Raw genomic sequence first — 23,750 nt, forward strand, 5'->3', positions numbered from 1 at the left:
CCTGCACCCAGACCATAGCTCTCCATACCCCTCCCATCTAAACTTCTCTTAAATCTTGATATCAAAATCGTATTCACATGAGGTTACGCATTGTATCGGAGGGATAGGAAGGTAGGCAGAGGGGGTGGTGTAGCTCTGCTGGTAAAGAATAGCATCAAATCAGCAGAAGGGTGTGGCATAGAATCAGAAGATGTTGAATCCTTGTGAGTTCAGATAAGAAACTGCAAGGGTAATGGCAGTTATAAACAGGCCTCCCAACAGTAGCTGAAACATGGAGCACAGATTACAACAGGAAATGGAAAAAGGTGTTTCAAAAGGGTAACGTTATGGTAGTCATGGGAGATTTTATCGTGCAACTCGATTGGGAAAATTAGGTTGGTAATGGATTTCAAGAGAGTGAGTTTGTTGAATGCCTTAGAGATGGCTTTTTAGAGCAGTTTGTCATTGAGCCTGCTAGGGGATCACCTGCACTGGATTGGGTGTTATGTAATGAACTGGAGGCGATTAGGAAGCTTAAGGTAAAGGAACCCTTAGGAGTCAGTGAAGACAATATGATTCAGATAGGGAGAAAGTAGAGTCTGATGTAGCGATATTTCAGTGGAGAAAAGGAAATTTGAAAGGAAAGTAAAGGTATGAGAGAGGAGTTGGCCAAAGTAAGTTGGGAGGAGATGCTGGCAGGGAAGACAGCAGAGCAGCAATGGCACAAGTTTCTGGGAAAATATGGGGAAGGTGCAGGATGAATGTATTCCAAAAACAAAGAAATACTCAAATGGCAAAATGCTACAACCGTAGCTGACAAGGGAAGTCAAAACTAATGTAAAAGCAAAAGAGAGGGTATACAACAGAGCAAAAATTAGTGGAAAGATAGAAGGTTGGAAAACTTTTAAAACCCGAGAGAGAGCAACTAAAAGAATCATTAGGAGGGAAAAGATGAAATATGAAAGCAAGCTAGCAAATAATATCAAAGTTGATAGAAAAAGCATTTTCAAGTATATAAAAAATAAAGGAGAAATGAGAGTGGATATAGGACCGCTAGAAACTGAGGCCAGAGAAATAATAACGGGAGGCAAGAGGTGGCAAATGAACTAAATGAGTATTTTGCACCAGTCCTCACTGTGGAAGACACTAGCAGTGTGCTAGATTTGAAGAGTGTGAGGGAAGAGAAGTAAGTGCAGTTTCTATTACAAGGTTGAAGGTGCTCAAAAAGCTGAAAGACCAAAAGGTACTTTTTTCACCTGGACCAGACGAACTGCAAACTGGGGTTTTGAAAGAGGTAGTGGTAGAGAGTGTTGAGGCATTTGTAATGATCTTTCAAAAATCAATGGACTCTGGCATGAAAATTCCAATGGGCAAGAAAGTGGCAAATGAAATACAGTGTTGGAAAATGCATAGTTATGCATTTTGGTAGTAGAGATAAATGTTCAGATTATTTTCTAAATGGGAAGAAAAATTCAAAAATTTGTGATGCAATGGGACTTGGGAGTCCTTGTACAGAACACTCTAAAGGGTAACTTGCATGTTGAGTCATGGTGAGGAAGGCAAATGCAATGTTAGCATTCATTTCAAGAGGTCTAGAATACAAGAGCAGGGACATGATGCTGAGGCTTTATAAGGCACTGCTGAGGCCTCACCTTAAGCACTGTGAACTGTTTTGGGCTTCTTATCTAAGAAAAGATGTGCTGGCATTGGAGAGGGTTGAGAGGAGGTACACAAGGATGAGTCTGGGAATGAAAGGGTTATCATAGGAGGAACATCTGATGTATCTGGGCCTGTACTCGCTGGAATTTAGAAGGATGAGAGGGGATCTGATTGAAACCTTTCGAATATTGAAAGTCCTAGGCAGAGTAGACGTGGAAAGAATGTTTCCCATGGTGGGGGAGTCTAGGGCAAGAGGGCAGAACCTCAAGGTAGAGGGCCATCAGCTTAAAACAGAGATGCGGAGAAAGTTCTTCAGTCAAAGGGTGGTGAATTTGTGGAATTTGTTACCATAGGCAGCTGTAGAGGACAGGTCATTGGGTGTATTTAAGGCAGAAATTGATTAGTTCTTCAATGGCCGTGGCAACAAAGGTTACGGGGAGAAGGCTGGGCGGTGGGGTTGAGGAGGGGAGGAAAAGGATCAGCCATGATTGAATGGCGGAGCTGACGATGAGCCAAGTGGCTCCTGTGACTTATGGTTTTATGGTAGTACAGAGAATTTAACGCCGTGAACATTAGGACTGAGAAATGCGTTCAAACAGAGGGATCCGTAACTTCTTGAAAAAGAACTCACAAGTAGGTAGGGTCGTAGAGAGAGCTTTTGGCACACTGGCTTTCATAAGTCAAGGTATTGAGTACAGAAGTTGGGATGTTATGTTGGAACCACTTCTTTTTACAATATATATCAAGGATTTCGATGATGGAGTTGATGGCTTCGAGGCTAAGTTAACGAACGATCGGAAGATCGGTGGGGGTGGGGGGGGCAGGTAGTATTGAGGAAGCAGAGAGGTGCAGAAGGATTTAGACAGAGTAGGAGAATATGCAAAGAGGTGGCAGACGGAAAACAGTTTTGGGAAGTGTATGGTCATGCACTTCGGTAGAAAACTTAAAAGCATAGGCAATTGTATGACTGGAGAGAAAACTCAAAAATCGGAGGTGCAAAGGGACTTGGGAGTCTTCAAGCAGGATTCCATAACGGTTAATTTGTTGGTTAAGTCAGTGATAAGGAAGGTGTTAGCATTCATTTTGAGAGGAATAGAACATAAAAACAAGGATATAATATTTTATATGGAACACTCACAGAATGCTGGAAGAACTCAGCAGGCCCAGGAGCATCTCTGGAGTATTTGGGGCCCTGAATGGAAGTGAGAGAGGAGGTGTAGGGCAAGCGGGTGGAACAAGCATTGCACCTGACACTACACCTCATCCCTCACTGCCATTCAGGAGGCAACACTTCACCTGTGAGTCTGTTGGGGTTCATCTACTGTATCTGATGCTCTTGGTGTGACCTCCTGTATGTCAGTGAGACCCGACGCAGATTGGGGGACCGCCTTGCAGAGTACCTACACTCTGCCTGCCGGAAAAACCCATTTCAAGTCTACTCCCCATTCCCATTCTGACATGTTAGTCCTCGACTGCCACGATGAGGCCACACTCAGGTTGGAGGAGCAGCATGTTGTATTCCGTCTGGGTAGCCTCCAACCTGATGGCATGAATGTCGATTTCTCTAACCTCTGGTAATTGCCCCCAACTTTACCATTCCCATTCCCGTTTCCCTCTGTCACCTCATCTCCTTACCTGCCAATCACCTCCTACTGGTGCTCCCTCCCCTTCCCTTTCCTCCAAAGTCTTCTGTCCTCTCCTATCAGATTCCCCCTTATCCAGCCCTTTATCTCTTTCACCAATTGACTTCCCAGTTCTTTACTTCCCCTCTCCCCCCTCCCAGTTTCACCCATCACCTTGTACTCCTTCCTCCCCTCCCCCCACCTTCTTGCTCTAACTTCTCATCTGTCCTGATGAAGGGTCTTGGTCTGAAACATCAACCTTTTGCTCTTTCCCATAGATGCTGCCTGGCCTGCTGAATTCCTCCAGTATTTTGTGTGTGTTGCTCAGATTTCCAGCATCTGCAGGGTTTCTCCTCCTTGAGGCTTTAGAAGGCATTGGCGAGGCCTCCCTCCCTTGGGGTATTGTGAGCTGTTCCGGGCCCCAGAAAGGATATGGTGACACTGGAGAGGGTTGAAAGGAGGTTGACAAAAATGATTCTGGGATTGAAAGGCTTATTATATGAGGAGCATTTGATGGCTCTGGGCCTTAACTGACTGGAATTTAAAAGAATGAGGTGAAATCTCATCAAAACCTATCGAATGTTGAAAAGCATTGACAGAGTGGATGTGGAGGGGATGTTTCCTATAGTGGGGGAGACCAAGACCAGAGGACACAGCCTCAGAGTAGAGGGACATCGATTTAGAACAGAGATGAGGAGGAATTTCTTTAATTTGTAGAATTCGTTACTACATGCTATGAAGGCCAAGTCGTCGGGTATACTTAAGGCAGAGCTTGTTAGGTTCTTGATTAGTCAGGGCATAAATGGATACGGAGATTGGGGCTGAGAGGAAAATAGATCAGCCATGATGAAATGTCAGACAAGACTCGATGGGTCAAATGGCCCAATCCTGCCCCTACAACTTACAATCTTATGGCGTGGACTACTCCGAAAAGAGAAACTCAGCCCATATTTCGTAACCAGAATTGGAATCAGAATCAAGTTTACTGTCATTGTCATTTGCCATGAAATTTGAGGTTATGCGGCAGCAGTACATTGCAGTACGTAGTAATGAAAGTTATAAATTATAAAAAGAAATATATTTTAAAAATTAAATAAGTTGTGCAAATCAAGACCAAGAGGCAAATGTTATTGCGGTACTGTACATGGGTTCATTGTTCATTCTGAAATCTAATGGCAGAGGGGAGCAATCTGTTCCTGAATTGTTGAGTGTGTGTCTCAGGCTCCTATACCTCCTCCCTGATGGTAGAAATGAAAAGAGGCTTTACCTGGGTGGCAAGGGTCCCTCAAGATGGATGTTGCCTTTTGAAGACGTCTCGAAAGTGGGGAGGATTGTGCTCAGGATGGCTGATTTATTATCCCTCTCGACTGTTTACTCCTGCCTTCTCCTGTTAACCTTTGATGCCCTGACTAAACAAGAACCTATCAACCTCTGCTTTAAATACACTCAATGACTTGTCCTCCACAGCGGTCCGTGGCAACAAATTCCACAGATTCACCACCCTCTGGCTAAAGAAATTCCTCACCTCTGCCCTAAGTTCTTCTAATCTGCTCTTAGAGACAGCCGTCCCCCCTCCCACTACAGGAAACATCCTCTCCAAGTTGATTTTCAATATTTGATGGTTTTCATTGAGATCCCCCATCATCCTTTTAAACTTCAGCGAGTACAAGCCCAGAGGGAGCAATGCTCCTCAAATGACAACCCTTTCATTCTCGTGAACCTCCCCCAGACCCTCTCCAATGCCAGCTCACCAATTCTTAGATAAGGGGCTCAGAACTGCTCACAATACTCCAAAGTTCAGCCTGAGTTATAAAGCCTCAGCCTCGCATCCTTGCTCTGACTGACAGCACCCATCCTTATGCACAGCGCTTCAGATGAGCAATCCTTTGACTTGGCGATGTTTTGGGGCTGCAAAAACTGCTTTAAGATGCAAGGCTTCCTTCAGTTTCACCTTCTTGCCACCTGCCGACTGCTCTTCATCACCGCGGGAAAAGTGAAGCCGAGAGGAATGAGGAAAATAGCATTTGAGCAGCTTCTGGCTGGGATGGCGTTAGTGTGACGCGATAACTGAGGGCAATGTCCCTGACTGAGAAACCAACATCTTTATCTTCTGCTTCTCACAGGATGACGTCTGCATGCACCTCACCAATTACGCCATCAACAAGCGTATGATGAACGTTGTCCCGGATGAAAAGAAAGGCAGTAAAAGGTGAGACCATATGCAGCAGGGTGCACCCTTCACCACGAGCAGGCACATTATAGAAGGTCAGTGTTGGAGTGATTTTTGGGGTTAGGACATAGACATTTAGCAATCGAATTTGGCTACCAGTCTTCATATCTGAATATGTGTTGTGGATTTTATTTGGAGTGCAGATCTGAACTTTATATGTAGGCATCCGTTAGTCTTGTGAGACCATGGAAGGTTCCCCTTGGAAGTTTACACCTTGGAAGCTTTCCAGGGCGCAGGCCTGGGCAAGGTTGTATGGAAGACCAGCAGTTGCCCATGCTGCATGTCTCCCCTCTCCACGCTACCGATGTTGTCCGAGGGAAGGGCATTAGGACCCATACAGCTTGGCACTGGTGTTAATGCAGAGCAATGTGTGATTAAGTACCTTGCTCAAGGACACAACATGCTGCCTCGGCCAAGGCTCGAACTAGCGACCTTCAGATCACTAGAGGGACGCTTTAACCACTTGGCCACATGCCAACATGTGACCAAGTCTGAACATGTGGCCAGCTCTGAACAATGGATTCCTAAAAGCCATGAATCCCAGCTGACAATGGTGATTAAAATTCATTTGGATGTGTGTGGTGTGGCTGTGAAGCAGGAGGCGTGAAGGTCGAATATAGTTTCAAAGAAAGCATTGTCCATGCATTGTAAGTATGGAGTTGCCCTTTGCCGTTTGGCACATAAAATATCGAGCCCCACGTCAGGCCGGCCAGACCTTTCGACCAGAAGTGTCTCCATAAAATGCCTTCTCTGAACTTGCTTTGTCGAATAAAGAAGCTGCTTTGTATCTACCAGTAATTTTCTCCGCTGGCTTCATTCACGCAACAACCTTAGCGAGCAGGCACATTGTAGAAGGAAGAGGAGCACACAGCAGCAGCTTAGTGAAGCCCTTAACTCTGTTGCCACTACTTCAGGTTGTCATAACTGGCGGAATGCTCCCAATGGCATGCTATAAGACCATCAGATATAGGGGCAGAAGTGGGCCATTTGGCCCATTGAGTCTGCTCTGCCATTTAATCATGGGCTGATCCAATTCTTTAAGTCATCCCCACTCCCCTGCTTTCACCCCATACTCTGGCTAATCAAGAACCTATCTATCTCTGCCTTAAATGAACTCAATGACTTGGCCCCCACAGCCGCTCATGGCAACAAATTCCACAGATTTACCACCCTCTGACTAAAGTAATTTCTCCGCATCTCAGTTCTAAATGGACGTCCTTCAATCCTGAAGTCATGCCCTCTTGTCCTAGAATCCTGTACCATGCCCTCCAATAACTTCTGACAACCAAGTCTAGCTCCTGGCCTTTACATGTGGCTTAGCCACTAAGCTGGGCGGAATCATTTCTACTGACAGGAGAAGGGGCAAAGGTGGGTTAATGGCATCTTAAATCCAGTCGCTTCAGGCAGATGGGACTCATCAACCATGGCTGGTCCCTCATCTAGGAGAAGGAAAACTCTGATCTCAAACCTCCCATTGCCCTGCGACTACACCCACTCATAGGGAAGGCTTCAGGAGTAAACCCTGAGGGAAAACATCTGCGGCAGTCCCACGTTGAGTTCAACACTGACTGGCAACTCCTGCGATGCTGCTGGTGCCAGGCTGTATTGCTCTCTGCCGTTCCTTTGGGTTCATCAACTACGTGGAGATGGGGAGCTTGCTACATGGGCAACAGCTTGCTCTCCATATCCGGGCTTAGTAGCTAAGCCACCATGAAGGCCAGGAGCTGTGACTTGGTTGTCAGAGGCAATATTGAGACACACGCCATTGGGAGCATTTAATAGGTAGTGGGAGCTCGTCCCCGTTACCACCCCATGGCTATAACAACCTTAAGGAACGGAGTGAAGCTGAAATTGTTGCAATGGACGACTGGAAGCGGACCCAAGTGCAGAACACTGACACGGAGGTAGCATTAACAGAAGTGTGTTTATTAATAGTTGCGAGGAAGGCCGGAGAGTGAGGATTAGATGCTTACATGGCCAACAAACCGGAGTAGCCCATACCCAGAGCTTGGTTATGGAGCTTGGACACGGAGCCTGGACTCGGACACGGACTGGGACACGGCGCCCGGACTTGGACACAGAGCCTGGACTTGGACACAGAACAACAAAACCAAACAACGACAGACAAGTTGTATCTTGATTCGGAGTAGCAGCAAACGGCCAGCAATACTCAGCAGGACACGAAACTACAAAACCAAACAACGACAGTCTGTTGGTATCTTGACTCGAAATAGCGGTAAACGGCCAGCAATACTCAGCTGGACACGAGATGACAGAATTCCCAAAGCAACCCCAGGCACCGAAGCAACTTAGAGTCCACTATTCTCAGCGGCCCGGAACGTGCTTTGCCGCGCTGGCTGAGGTGACGGTCCAGTCCCAAGTAGATGTAAGCCGGAGTTATTATGTTTCCAGTTCGGATGAGAATCAGATGCCTTAGTCAAGGAGCCAGGTAAAACACGGGGAAAAGGAAATGAACAGAAATGAGGAATCAACTGACTGGACCGTGACTGAAATAACAGATAAAAGTGAGTGGAAGGACAATGCTAAACACTCTCTCATTCTAATCTGCAGACAGGAGTCATTATTAATGATCAGTAAATAATGACAATAATGAGCAGGAGTCAATTATACGTCCCTTGCCACAGGGAATGTACCTGGACTGGATTATCTCTCAGGATGTCCCGCTGGTTGGGATCGTCCCAATCTGGTCTTTCGTGTCCAGTGTGACGAGAATACACATAAATTAAGATGTTTGCTGGCCTGGGCTAGCACCAGTGGCATCAGCAGTTGGTCTGCCACCTGTCCTCAGGGGAGGGAGAAATAAGGAACACAATGAAGCAGCATTTGGAGATGTTAACGAAGGAGCCATCAGTCTGGTTATTGTCAAGATCGGCTCCCCCTTTGAACCCTGAACTGTTTAAAGTGATAGACAGGCGATTTGGAGATGTGTAATGAAGGGACGGGAGAGAGAGCTGTCTAGAGCAGCTCCCCCTTTGAACCCTGAACTGTCTGAAGTGATGGACAGGCGATACTCCAGCAGGGGGATAAAAAGGGACAGGTTCGCTAAGGCAAGACACACACGACACCCCGAGGTAACGAGACCCTGGAAGCGGTGCGCCTCTCACAAGTCGGTGGGAAGCTCTTGGACGGCTGATCGCGGAATCAGCCTTAGACGCACAAGGTGGAAAGGTACGATCAGCGGGAACCCGGTGTGTGTCCGCCCTCGCTTGGGTGCCAGGTTCACTGCAGAGGATCGACCGCATCTGGAGGAGGGGATACAGTCGGTGACCTCAGGTGACATCACAAAGGACTCGCCCGAAAGCTGCTTGTGAGCAATATCGCAGGTCTGTGTGTGGAAGCCGTTTTAAATGATCACTCGTTCTTGTTCTCTCTCTCCTTCCCCCCACATTGTCCATCGCCACGGCAACGATTACTGCAAACTGAACTAAATTGGACTGAACTTTGAGTCACTTTGAAATTGGTCATTTACCCCAGACAACGATAGAGCTTGATTGATCCTGTTATCTTAATTCTGTGCACATGTGTGTTTATCATTGCTGAACTGTTGCATTTATTATCCTTCTGATTACTGTGTTGCTTGTTTCTATAATAAAACTTTCTTAGTTCTAGTAATCCAGACTCCAACTGAGTGATCCATTTCTGCTGGTTTGGCAACCCAGTTACGGGGTACGTAACATAAGTGAGGTTCTCGTCTGCGATTTTGAACGCTAAATTTGGGACGGAGTAAATTGATTGGGTTAAAATTCCCGAAAGAAAGAAAAGACAAACAGCAGAAATGGATATTGAGGAATTTATAAAGGCGGCGACCTTGGAGGCATTAGAGGATGCCAGGAAATCGGAATTGGTAGCTGTGGCCAAACTGTTGAATCTTGCTAAGGGGAAGTCGACAATGAGGAGAGAGGAGATACACAGAGCTATCATAGAGCACTATGTATCTAAAGGTGTGTTTCCCCAAGGCGAGCTGGGGGTGGTGTCTATTGAAAAACCTGCTGGAGATGCGGTACAGGTGCAGCTCGAAAAACTGACACTCGAGCACGAGTTCCGGGTACGGTAGTTGGAGCGAGAAGAGAAAGAGAGGGAGAGACAGTTGGAGAGAGAAGAGAAAGAGAGGCAATGGGAGCGAGAAGAGAGAGAGAAACAGAGGAAAAGGGAATTTGAGCTGGAGAAGTTAAAGATAAGGGCCAAGCAGGGGCTCGTGCCGAACCAAGGTGGAGGGTTCCGGGCGACCCAGGAGGTTAGGCTGGTTCCCCCATTTGACGATACCAACGTGGATCGGTGCTTTCTCCATTTCGAGAAGGTGGCTATAAGTAAGGACTGGCCGAGGGATAAGTGGGTGGTTTTGCTTCAGAGTGTACTGAAAGGGAAAGCCCAAGGAGCTTACTCAGCTTTGTCCGCGGAAGATGCCCAGAGGTATGAGGTGGTGAAAGAGGCCATCCTCAGGATTTATGAGTTGGTCCTGGAGGCATACCAGCAGAGGTTCCGGAATGCGAGGAAGCAGTGGGACCGCACGTATTTGGAGTTTGCCTGTGAGATGCAGACATATTGTGAGCGTTGGTGCGCCTCAAAGGGGGTAGAGGGGGATTATGACAGACTGCTGCAGCTGATCCTGATTGAGCAGTTTAAAGGTTGTGTCCCTGAGGGTATGAGACCCTACCTAGATGAGAAAGAGGCAGCCACGTTAGCCGCAACTGCTAATTTAGCGGATGAGTATGCGTTGACGCATAAAATGAAGTTTGCCCCGAGTAAAGGCTACCAGAAGGGTAGTCAGGACGGTGGGGAGAGTCTGCCGGAAAAGTCCGAAAGTAAGCCGGGGACTAGTGAGAGGGATAAGGTAGACCGGGAGCAGTCTGGCAGGAAGTCTCCTGGGGTCGTCTGTTATAATTGCGGGAAAGTCAGACACTTTGCGTCCAGGTGCTTTGCCCCAAAGAAGGAGACGGGAAAAGGGAAGACAGCGATTTTGACGGCTGTATCGAGCTGTTAAGCGAACCGCTAGGGAAGGACAGGTCTGCCAAAGCTCAGGAAGGGCGCGAGAGGTTTATCTCGGCCGGATTGGTGTCAGTGAAGGAGGGGTTAAAACCAGTTCCGGTGCAGATCTGGGGAGACACGGGAGCGTGTCAGTCACTAATACTGAAGAGTGTATTAGAGTTTAGCTCAGAGATCCGGACTGGGGAGGTCAAGGTCAAAGGTGTTGGGCAAGGGACAGAATCAGTCCCTTTGCACCAGATACACTTACAAAGCAACCTGGTCTCTGGACTAGTCACGATTGGGGTGAGGTCCGAATTACCGATGAAAGGCGTGGAAGTCTTGCTCGGTAATGACGTCGCCGGGGGAATCGTGTTCCCAGTCGTGAGATTGACAGGTCAGGCTGCCAGCATTGAGGCCCCGCCCATGGACCGACAGGTTCATCATGGGGCTGCGGTGGTAAATTTAGCTGAAACGTTTCTGCCAACCTTGTACGGGAAGGGGGTAGAAAGTGAAAAGAAGGAGTATAGTGAGGCAAGAGGTAGTGAGGGAGCTGGGGCAGAAGTAGCAGTAGCCAGGAAAGAATTTGTGCAGACGCGGGAGTGAGACGAGGGGCTGATGGTTTCGACAGAGACAGCTCTCTCTGACACAGACTTGACAAGGGAACTAGTAGGCTATTGTGTGGAGGAGGAAGTGCTAAGGAAGCAAGGGAAATCCAGTACCGTGCCCGCAGATGAGGAATTGGAGGTGGTGCAAAAGAGTTCTGGGGATGAGGTTTTTAACCTGGCCCACGAGGTACCCCCCGGTGGACATTTTGCGGTACTGGAGGGAACAGTTGGTGGAACCATGAAAGAGGTTTACCGGCTGCCCAGGGGGAAGGATGTTATTGATTATGACCGACGCGAACTGAGACGGTCACAGGCTTTTGATATGCTAACAAACCTAGTCGGTGTTAGCATGGAAATCAATGAAGCTAGGGGCCCCCTGATAAGAGAAAAAAACCATTTTGAAAATATTAGTATGGTATCGATCAGATGGGAGAAGGCTATTGTTTTGGCCAGGTCTGCTGATAAGGTCTCTCCCTTAATCCCCGAACAAAGCGACTCTTTAGGAGAAGTAATTAAACGACTCGCACCCGTGTGTTTGATTGTCCCAAGGCGATGCAAAGAACTGGGATGTTGGGTGGTGTCTGTTACAATAGGTCAGCCTAGTAAATAACAGCCATATAGAATGAGTAATTCAGTGACTAAAGGGCTGACGAACACAGAGTTGTGTATTGGCAATTTAATACGGCTGTCTGAAGCCAGCTTGATAGTGAACCTTGAAAAAAATGAGTTCGGCCACACGAAGGTCACTTACCTGGGAATTGTGGTGACACAGGGGCAGCTGGCAGCAATGCAAGCTAAAGTGCGGGCTATCGCTGACCTCCCAACCCCGACAGACAAGAGGGCCCTCAGAAGGCTCTTGGAGATGGTGGGGTACTGTAGGAAGTTTTGCAATAACTCTGCGGTCACTACCCCTCCCCCTCCTACTAAGCCCTTGCGAGAGAAAACTAGGTTGGAATGGGACGACCCTTGTTATTGTGGTCCGGGACAAAACCAAATGAGAGGTTACATTGATCGCAATTCATCAGTGTTTTTGGCCACTATGAAGTTTGCTAAGTTGGAGCCTGGTCTAAGGGATTATTAATAACACATATAAAAGGAACAGGAAAATGTGATGGCTGACTGCCTGTCAAGGTGCTGACAACTTCAAATTCTCTGTATTAGCCAAATAGCTGATAAAGATGTATATTTGTGTGTATCAAATAATGTACTCATGTTTGTAATTTTTACCCCGGTAAAAATCCTTAAAGGGGGGAAGTGTGACGAGAATACACATAAATTAAGATGTTTGCTGGCCTGGGCTAGCACCAGTGGCATCAGCAGTTGGTCTGCCACCTGTCCTCAGGGGAGGGAGAGATAAGGAACACAATGAAGCAGCATTTGGAGATGTTAATGAAGGAGCCATCAGTCTGGGTATTGTCAAGATCGGCTCCCCTTTGAACCCTGAACTGTTTGAAGTGATGGACAGGCGATTTGGAGATGTATAATGAAGGGACGGGAGAGAGAGCTGTCTAGAGCGGCTCCCCCTTTGAACCCTGAACTGTCTGAAGTGATGGACAGGCGATACCCCAGCAGGGGGATAAAAAGGGACAGGTTCGCTAAGGCAAGACATGCACGACACCCTGAGGTAACGCGACCCTGGAAGCGGTGCGCCTCTCACAAGTCGGTGGGAAGTTCTTGGACGGCTGATCGCGGAATCAGCCTTAGACGCACAGGGTGGAAAGGTACGATCAGCGGGAACCCGGTGTGTGTCCGCCCTTGCTTGGGTGCCAGGTTCACTGCAGAGGATCGACTGCATCTGGAGGAGGGGTCACAGTCGGTGACCTCAGGTGACATCACAAAGGACTCGCCGGAAAGCTGCTTGTGAGCAATATCGCAGGTCTGTGACTGGAAGCCGTTTTGAATGATCACTCGTTCTTGTTCTCTCTCTCCTTCCCCCCACATTGTCCATCGCCACGGCAACGATTACTGCGAACTGAACTAAATTGGACTGAACTTTGCGTCACTTTGAAATTGGTCATTTACCCCTAGACAACGATAGAGCTTGATTGATCCTGTTATCTTAATTCTGTGCACATGTGTGTTTATCATTGCTGAACTGTTGCATTTATTATCCTTTCGATTACTGTGTTGCTTGTTTCTTTAATAAAACTTTCTTAGTTCTAGTAACCCAGACTCCAACTGAGTGATCCATTTCTGCTGGTTTGGCAACCCAGTTACGGGGTACGTAACACCAGCAAGAACCATGGATCTAGAACAAAGAAATGTGAGCTAAATCCCATGAAGGCAGACAAATTTACATAAGTGATCGGATAAATCTGGAATAAAGGTCTGTAAGACATGGGCAACTATTGAGCTGTTGTTAAAAAGCTCCTTAGTGAGGGAAATCTCCCATTTCCTCTTCATATTTGAGGCCTACAACACTGCTGTGGCCTTACCATTGCTTGCAATGGGCCGTAAGTTCATGGACCCTATGCAGATTACAGAGAAGGAGGTGCTTGCTGTCCTGAGGAAAATCAGGGTGGGTAAATCTCCAGGGCCTGACAAGGTGTTCCCTCAGACCCTGGGGGAGGCTAGTGCAGAAACTGCAGGGGCCCTAGCAGAGATATTTAAATAATTCTTAGTGACAAGAAAGGTTCTAAACATAAACCAGGAAATTACAGACTGCTCAGTCTGACATCAGTAGTGGGATAGTTATTGGAAAGTATTCTAAGAGACTGGATATATGAGTATTTGGATAGACGTAGGACTGATTCAGGATAGTCAGCATGGCTTTGTGCATGGTAAGTCATGTCTGACCAATCCTGGAGAGTTTTTTGAGCGAGTTACCAGGAAAGCGGATGAAGGCAAAGCAGTGGATGTTGTCTCCGTGGACTTTAGCAAGGCATTTGACAAGGTTCCGTATGTGAGGTTGGTCAAGGGGGTTCAGTCGCTCGGCATTCAGCATAGGTTGTAAATTGGATTAGACATTGGCTTTGTGGGAGAAGCCAGAGAGTGGTAGTAGAGGTTTGCCTCTCTGACTAGGAGCTTCTGCCTGTGACCAGTGGTGTGCTGCAGGGACCAGTGCTGGGCCCATTGTTGTTTGTCATCTCTATCAGTGTTCTGGATGATAATGTAGTTAACTGGATCAGTAAATTTGCAGATGACACCATGTTTGAGGATATAGTGGACAGTGAGGAAGGCGGTCATGGCTTGCAGAGGGATCTGGATCAGCTGGAAAAATGGGTTGAAAAATGGCAGCTGGAAGTCAATGCAGACAAGTGCGAGGTGTTACATTTAGGTAGGACCAGCCGGGGAAGGTCTTACACAGTGAATGGTAGGGCACTGAGGAGTGCGGTAGAACAAGGGGATCTGGGAATAGAGGTCCAAAATTCATTGAAAGTAGTGTCACAGGTAGAAAGAAAGCTGTTGTCACATCGGCTTTCATAAATCAATGTATTGAGTACAAGAGATGGGATGTTATGTTGAAGTTGTATAAGACATTGGTGAGGCCTAATTTGGAGTATCGTATGCAGTTTTGGTCACTTATCTACAGGAAAGATGTATAGTAAATAAGGTTGAACGAGTAGAGGAAAAATTTACAAAAATGTAGCTGGTCTGGAGGACCTGAGTTATAGGGAAAGATTGAATAGGTTACGACTTTCTTCCTTAGAATGTAGAAGGTTGAGAGGAGATTTGACAGAAATATTCAAGATTATGAGGGGTATAGATAGGGTAAATGCAAGCAGGCTTTTTCCACTGAGGTTCAGTGTGACCACAACCAGGGATCATGGGTTAGGGTGAAAGATGAAAGATGAGGAGAAATGTCTTCACTCAGATGATGGTGAGCAGTGTGGAATGAGCTGCCAACACAAGTGCTGCATGCGTTCTCGGTTTCAACGTTTCAGCGAAGTTTGGATAGGATGGAGGACTATGATCCTGGTGCAGGTCAGTGGGTGTCGGCAGTTTAGCAGGTTTTGGCATGGACTAGATGGGCCAAGAGGCCTGTTCCTGTGCTGTACTTTTCTATGACAATGACTCTAGAAACACTGATTCGTTACGTCAGGCTTTGTTACACGGAGCTTGGGAGGGTGAGACTAGAACTAGAGCTCGTGGGTTAAGGGTGAAAGGTGAGAAGTTTAAGGGGAACATGAAGGGAAACTTCTTCACTCGGAGGGTAGTGAGAGTATGGAGCAAGCTGCCAGCAGAAGAGATAGATGGAAGTGCGATTTCAACATTTAAGATAAATTTGTACATGGATGGTAGGGCTACAGACTGGGACCAGACAGATTAATGATTCAGCATGGACTAGATGGGCCAAAGGGCCTGTTTGTTTACTGTAGTGCTTTCTGACTGTGAATGTAAACCACCAGGCAACTTCACAAGATGGAATATTGTGGGTTCAGGGTGCAGTCAACCTTTTCAAAGGCAACTATGAATCAGCAAGAAATCACTTCCAATAAATCCTGTCAAAAAGGGGGGAAATGAATCAAGAGAGCTGATATTTCCTTCAATGGATACGCAGTCTATCTTGTGGCTTGCAGTGCTATTGACCTCTCACACAATAACACAAATGGTGGGGCAGGGTACTTGATCAGCGAAGTCACTCGGCAATGCCATCCGATGGATGAACGGTGGCCTGCGATAGATTAGAACTGATGGCTCTGTAAAATGTTGTTTCTTGCAGAAAGCTGTCTTTCTTTAACCAGTACATGGAGGGCAATGACTATGACCTGGAGGTGCTGTGGAGCAGTATTGAAGACGTGATCATCAAAACCATTCTGTGTGTGTATCCGGCCCTGAGGAACACCTACTTCACCTGCTTCCGAAATCACGTGTCTGGGAGTGCTTGCTTTCAGCTCCTCGGCTTTGACATCCTGCTGGACCACACCTTGAAACCCTGGCTGATGAAGGTACGCGCGCCTCTGGGGTACATAAAGATTAAGCAGATAATTCAGGTGACTGCATAAAACATGCAAATGTAACATCATGATGGGATGGCCAGTAATATGGTGAAGGATCCCACCAACCCTGCTCACTGTTTGTCCCCACTCCCATCGGGGAGGAGGCTCTGTAGCATTCACACCAGGACCACCAGACTCAAAAACTGTTACTTTCCCCAAACAGTTCTCCAAGAGGACCACGACCGTGTTGTAGGGTTTGGAGGCTTGCGTGCCTCAATGACCCGGAGAGGGCTGCACGCTGGAGCTGGGGCTTTAGGCTTTGGCTCTTGGTAGGGTCACCCATGACAAACAGGTCAAAGGGTAGAGGCCAGACTGAGAGCGGTATACAAGTCCTCCAGGTTCGAGGGCTCAACTCAGCACTAACAGCACTGACCACCAAAACAAAACTGTTACGCAAACAGCAATGAAGAATCCTCCTACATCTGAGTGTGGCGGTGTTCCTGAGTCTCCACCTGGGACTTACATGTCCGACAGTAGTGAAAACCCAGAGGAAGCTACGGGCATGATCAAGGAATCTCTGAACACCACCAGAGATGAGGACCTTCACTGTTGTCCTAAACACCAGCGCTGTAATGGGCAGTCAGTAAGTCCCCAAGTACTGAGGCTGATCAACACCCCCACCTGCTAACCCACCCCTCCACACACCCGCAACCACCACTACTTTATCATTTCCTGTCAGAGTCACCTTATGTACAGAAACTCCTGTGCCCAGCGTCACTTTATGGACATACAATCAATCTATGCATATAAGCTATCTAATGTATTTATATTTACTGTGTTTTTTCCCATTATTATTGTGTTTTTTTCCACTTTTCCATTATTATTGTTATCGAAAAGGTGTTATATTTGGATGTGTGCAGTGTACAGAATAAGGTCGATGAACTTGTGGCACAGTTGCAGATTGGCATATATGATCAGAATTAGAATCAGGTTTATTATCACCGGTATGTGTCATGAAATTTGTTAACTTAGCAGCAGCAGTTCAATGGAACTGTTCAGGAACAGTTATTACCCCACTCAACCATCAGGAAGAAGGTACAGGGTCTTGAACCAAAGGGGATATCTTCACTTAACTTCACTCACCTCAGCATTGAACTGCTCCCACAGCCTATGGACTCACTTTGAAGGACTCTTCATCTCATATTCTTGATATTTATTGTTTGTTTATTTATTTATTCTGGATGTTTTGTTTGATTCCTTTTAAATACTGTGAAGGTCCTCAAGTAAGTGAATCTCAGTGAATCAACATATGCCTATGGTCATATGTACTTTGATAATAAATTTACTTTGAACTTGACTTTGAGTAGAAGAGCAGAACACAGTGCAGAAGCAGTTTGACAATGACAGACTTAAGGTAAAAAAAAAGTTAAACCAACTTTCTGACCGTTATCCCAAAATCTGCTCCCTGTGGAAACAGATAGATGGGTTCATAAAGAGAGATTTTGGCACTTTGGTCTTCATTAATCAAATTGTTGAGTACAGAAGCTGAGTTGTTAGATTGAAGCTCTTGAAGATATTGGTGAGGCCTACTTTGGAGTATTCTGGTCACCTAACTATAGGAAAGATATCAATGATTTGAAAGATAGCAGAGAATATTCACAAGGATGTTGCTGGGTCTGGAGGGAAAGTTATTCTCTAGAGCACAGGGGAATCAAGGAAGATTTGATAAAGGTGTACGAAACCATGAGGAGCATAGAGTAAATGGAAGCATGCTTTTGCCGCTGAGGATGGGTGAGACTAGAACTAGAGGTCATGGGTTAATTGAGAAAGGTGAAATGTTTAAGGGGAACATGAAAGAGATCTTCTTCACTCAGAGAGTGGTGAGAGTGTGCCAGCGGAAGTGGCGGATGCGACATTTAAGAAAAATTTAGATAAGTATGTGGATGGGAGGGGTATTGAGGTCTATGGTACAGGTGCAGATTCATAGGAATTGGCAAAATAATATTTTGGCATGGACTAGATGGGCCAAATGGCCTACTTCTGTCTTTTAGTGCTCTAAGGTTATGACACAATGGAAGATGTGCATCTGTAGATGGGTGGAGGACCATGGTCGTTTATGATAGTTCCCATAGACAAAGACCTGGCATTTGTCCATAGTTAAATCCACATTAAAATGTTTCCAGAGAGGAAGACACCAGAAGCTGGCAATCCAAAGCAATACACAGACACACACACACACACACACACACACACACACACACAAAGACATACAAGGTTGTTGGTGATAGGTGAAACCAGGAGATGGGGAGTGGGGAGGTAAAGATCTGAGAAATTGGTGAAAGAGATATAAAGGGCTGGGGAAGGGGGAATCTGATAGGAGAGGACAGAAGGCCATGGAAGAAAGGGAAGGGGGAAGAGCACCAGAGGGAGGTGATGGGCAGGTAAGGAGATAAGGTGAGGGAGCAAAATGGGAATGGGGAATGGTGAAGTGGGGGGTGGGGGGGGGGGTCATTACCGGAAGCAGGAGAAATTGTGTCATCGGGTTGGAGGCTACCCAGACGGAATAAGGAGTTGTTCCTCCAACCTGAGTGTGGCCTCATCGCGGCAGTATAGGTGGCCATGGACTGACATGTTGGAATGGGAATAGGAAATAGAATTAAAATTGGTGGCCACCAGGAGAAGTGCCACACCTGCACTTGGATCTCCTCCCTCACTACCATTCGGGGCCCAAACGGTCCTTCCAGGTGAGGCGACATTTCACCTGTGAGTCTGTTGGGATCATCTGTTGTATCCGGTGCTCCTAGTGTGGCTTCCTGTATATCGGAGAGACCCGGCCCAGTTTGGGAGACTGCTTCAACGAGCACCTACAGTCCATCCACCAGAGAAAAACAGGACCTCCCGGTGGCCACCAATTGACCTGGATGAGGAAGTGGAGGGATGGGTTAGTAAATCTGCTGATGACACAAAGGTTGGATAGTGTGGAGGGCTGTCAGAGGTTACAGCGGGACATTGATAGGATGCAAAACTGGGCTGAGAAGTGGCACCCTACCTGGGTCACCTTCTTAATGGCTCTGGTCCAGGGCTCCAGCCAGCATTGTTCAATGGTCTTTGCCCCCAGACCCGTGTCTTTGTTTTTTTCAACTCGGCCTGGTTCAAACCAGTTAAGGTAGCTGACCCAGGCACTGAGCCTAATGAGGTTGTAGATTTCTTCTCCAAGTCTGCCACTTTACATTATAAATAGCTGCTTGTCTGAGAGTGGTCCCGGGTTAGCTGGTCGTTAGCTGAAACTCCTTGCGTCCACATTCAATTGCTCTGATTAGATAATCCCAGAGCAAGGATCGAAGAGTTCACAAAATGGAGGGTGTGTAAGGACAGTCTCACAAAATGGCCACCTCCACCTCCTTTCAGCATGTGGCAAGAACAAAGACAGTTTGTTTGCCTACTTCCACTGCCCTTGATTCATTTGAATTCACTGATTTGTAGACTGTTGTTCTTTTTGGCCAACACTATTAATTTTTAATTATTAACGTTGCAGGTTAAGCATTCCCTGAGCTCTGTGACCGACTCCAAGCTTGATCAAGAGGTGAAGGAGGATCTTCTTTATGATACACTCTGCATGATTAACCTTGCAGCTTGTGGCCGGCAGAAAGACATGGCAGAAGAGAGGCCACGAAAGAAGGAACAGCTGCCTAAGATCTGGTGGTCGCGGGAGTACAGGTGACTGAAAGACTGAAGAATGCCACGTTGGGCAACGATAATTAATGAATATTCCTGCTCTCAAATTCAGCTGCACACACAAAGTGCTGGAGGAACTCAGCAGGCCAGGCAGCACCCATTTAGAACGGAGATGACGAGAAGTTTCTTTTGCTAGAGGGTGGTGAATCTGTGGAATTCATCGCCACAGATGGGAGTGGAGGCCAAGTCATCGGGTATATTTAAGGCAGAGATTGATAGATCCTTGATTAGTCAGGGCATGAGGGGTTATGGGGAGAAGGCAGGAGATTGAGGCTGAGATGGGAAGGGATCAGTCGTGATCAAATGGCAAAGCAGCTCCGATGGGCCAAATGGCCTAATTCTGCTCCTCTTACGGAAATGAACAAACAGTCGCTACTTTGGGCCGAGACCCTTCTACAGGACTGGAAAGAATAAAAAGGTGTGGGGAGGGAGGGGAGGGAGGGGAAGGAGGATAGCTGGAAGGTGATAGGTAAAGCCAGGTGGGTGGGAAAGGTGAAGGGTTGGAGAGGAAGGAATCTGATAGGAGAGGAGAGTGGACCGTGGGAGAAAGGGAAGGAGGAGGAGTGCAAACAAGAGACCTCATGCCATCTCAAAAGATTTTTTCCCCTTAGGCAGTTCATCTGATCAACCATCCTAGTTACTTCCCCCCCCACCCGACCTCCAACCCCCTCTAACTATTACCCTGTCACTGCACTGAACTATAAACACTATAAACCACATTTTGATACGCTGTCTACCTTGTAAATCCATACTGGTATTTTTATATTTATGCACATTATATTCCATATCCAAACTTTAACCTCTGGCTTACCTTTGTCTACTTCCTTATTCTTTAATGGAGGGTCTTGGCCAGAAACATTGACTGTTTATTCCTTTCCGTAGATACGGCCTGACCTGCTGAGTTCTTCCAGCATTTTGTGTCTGTTACTTTGGATTTCCAGCACCTGCGGAATCTCTTTTCTTTATTCTGTATAATTGTTGTACATTGTTGGATTTTGTCGCCTGTCATGCCCTGACCAACACCACGCAGTGAATTCCAAATACGTGCAAACTTATCTGGTGCATAAAGTTGATCCTCGATCTTAATGTTGGCCTCTCCTATCCTTTTATAAAAGCTTCCCCTCCAAAGTATCGCTGCTATTCCCTGCACATTTTAAAGTTTCACATTTTCCCACTGCTCAGGCATAGCCGCCGAGCGCCTCTGTGCCATCCGCCACCAGCGTGACATTCTGGTGGCCAAAGATTTTAATTCTGATTCCCATTCCCATGTGTCGGTCCACGGCCTCCTCGTGCCAAGGTGAGTCCACCCTCAGGGTGGAGGAGTAACACCTTATATTGTGTCTGGGTAGCCTCCAACGTGACAGTATGAATATCGATTTCTCCTTCTGGAAAACAAATTTCAACCCCCCCCCCCATTCTTCACTATTCCTTCCTCCATTCTTTTCTTCTCACGTGCCTATTACATCCTTCTGTGTCCCTTGCTCCTTCCCTTTTTCCTGTTGTCCACTCTGCTCTCCTATCAGATTCTTTCCTCTCCTGCCCTTGACCTTTCCCACTCACCTATCACCTCCCAGCTATTCTCCTTCTCCTCCCCTCACCTTCTTATTCAGGCATCTTCCCCTTCCTTTCCAGTCCCGATGAATGGTCTCAGCCCGAAATGTCGACTGTCTATTTCCTTCCACAGATGCTGCCTGACCTGCTGAGTTCCTCCAGCATTTTGGATTTCCAGCAACTACAGACTTTCTTGTGTCAAGTTCCTGCTGCTGCTTAGAGCTGCAACAAAGGGGAAAGGAGGTGGATTCAGCAGGCAGGGAGCGGTGGAGTGAGGACTGTGGGCTAGACTGCGCTCGAGAGGACTAGAACATATCACCAAGGAAGTAATGCTGAGGCTTTATAAGGCACCGGTCAGACCGCACTTGGAGTATTGTGAGCAGTTCTGGGTGGCGGGGCGGAGATATGTTTCTACCAAAGGAGGTGCAAGGTTCCCCTTCCTCCCTCTAGCCTGCAGGTCACCCTTGGACAAGATGTAGCAGCTGGTTAGCCCCCTGATCAGGGAGTAGGTGGTGGATAGTCGTATGAGCAGCCGGTGCAGATCGCAAGTCCTGGGTATGTGAGCACTGACGCCAGGCAGACAATCTCTGAAGAGTATTGATAATGACTGGGGTCACCCGTCTTTTAAAGACACTGGCCCAGAAGAAGGCAATGGCAGACCACTTCTGTAGACAACTTTGCCAAGAGCAATCAATAGACAATAGACAATAGGTGCAGGAGTAGGCCATTCAGCCCTTCGAGCCAGCACCGCCATTCACTGTGATCATGGCTGATCATTCACAATCAGTACCCTGTTCCTGCCTTCTCCCCATATCCCTTGACTCCGCTACCATTAAGAGCTCTATCTAGCTCTTTCTTGAAAGCATCCAGGCAGAGCATTCCACAGATCCACAACTCTCTGGGTGAAAAAGTTTATCCTCAACTCCATTCTACGTGGCCTACCCATTATTGTCAAATTGTGGCCTCTGGTTCTGGACTCCCCCAACATCGGGAACATGTTTCCTGCCTCTAGCGTGTCCAATCTCTTAATAATCTTGTATGTTTCAATCAGATCCCCTCTCATCCTTCTAAATTTCAGTGTATACAAGCCCAGTCACTCCAACCTTTCACCATATGACAGTCCCGCCATCCTGGGAATTAACCGCGTGAACCTTGACTGCACTCCCTCAATAGCAAGAATGTCCTTCCTCAAATTTGGAGACCAAAACTGTACACAATACTTCAGTTGTGGTCTCACCAGGGCCCTGTACAACTACAGAAGGACCTCTTTGCTCCTATACTCAACTCAACTCCCCTTGTTACGCCATTAGCTTTCTTCACTGCCTGCTGTACCTGCATGCTTACTTTCAGTGACTGATGAACAAGGACACCAAGATCTTGTTGTACTTCCCCTTTCCTAACTTGACACCATTCAAATAGTAATCTGCCTTCCTGTTCTTGCCACCAAAGTGGATAACCTCACATTTATCCACATTAAACTGCATCTGCCCACACACCCAACCTGTCCAAGTCATCCTGCATCATCTCAACATCCTCCGCACATTTCACACTGCCACCCAGCTTTGTGTCATCTGCAAATTTGCTAATGTTACTTTTACTCCCTTCATCTAAATCATTAATGTATATTGTAAATAGCTGCGGTCCCAGCACCGAGCCTTGCGGTATCCCACTAGTCACCGCCTGCCATTCTGAAAGGGACCCATTAATCCCTACTCTTTGTTTCCTGTCTGCCAACCAATTTTCTATCCCTGTCAGTACCCTACCCCCAATACCATGTGCTCTAATTTTGCCCGCTAATCTCCTATGTGGGACCTTATCAAAGGCTTTCTGAAAGTCCAGGTACACTGGCTGTCCCTTGTCCATTTTCATAGTTGCATCCTCAAAAAATTCCAGAAGATTAGTCAAGCATGATTTCCCCTTCGTAAATCCATGCTGACTTGGACCGACCCTGTTACTGCTATCCAGATGTGCCGCTACTTCATCCTTTATAATTAACGCCAGCATCTTCCCCACCACTGATGTCAGGCTAACTGGTCTATAATTCCCTATTTTCTCTCTCCCTCCTTTCTTAAAGAGTGGAATAACATTAGCTACCCTCCAGTCCTCAGCAACTGATCCTGAATCTATAGAACATTGGAAAATAATTACCAATGCATCCAAGATTTCTAGAGTCACCTCAAGTACCCTGGGGTACAGACCTTCAGGTCCTGGGGATTTACCATCCTTCAGTCCCATCAGTCTATCCAATACCATTTTCTGCCTAATGTGAATCTCCTTCAGTTCCTCCGTTACCCTAGGTCCTCCAGCCACTATTACATCTGGGAGATTGTTTGTGTCTTCCCCAGTGAAGACAGATCCAAAGTACCTGTTCAAATCGTCTGCCATTTCCTTGTTCCCCATAATAAATTCACCCATTTCTGTCTTCAAGGGCCCAACTTTGGTCTTAACTAATTTTTTCCTCTTCACATACCTAAAGAAACTTTTATTATCTTCCTTTCTATTC

The 23,750-nt window shown here is 46.8% G+C and overlaps 1 protein-coding gene across 1 annotated transcript in view; it reads left to right on the forward strand.

The window, feature by feature from the left end:
- Nucleotides 1-23,750, forward strand: part of LOC140210347 (uncharacterized) — a 73,450-nt gene that overhangs the window by 26,678 nt on the left and 23,022 nt on the right. Inside the window, exons 5-7 of the mRNA XM_072279222.1 lie at nt 5,384-5,469; nt 15,745-15,970; nt 19,497-19,678. Coding sequence (XP_072135323.1) covers nt 5,384-5,469; nt 15,745-15,970; nt 19,497-19,678 — 494 coding nt within the window. The remainder of the gene's footprint in view (nt 1-5,383; nt 5,470-15,744; nt 15,971-19,496; nt 19,679-23,750) is intronic.

The sequence above is a fragment of the Mobula birostris genome, chromosome 15, assembly GCF_030028105.1.
Source record: "Mobula birostris isolate sMobBir1 chromosome 15, sMobBir1.hap1, whole genome shotgun sequence".
In the NCBI taxonomy this organism is placed as follows: domain Eukaryota; kingdom Metazoa; phylum Chordata; class Chondrichthyes; order Myliobatiformes; family Myliobatidae; genus Mobula; species Mobula birostris.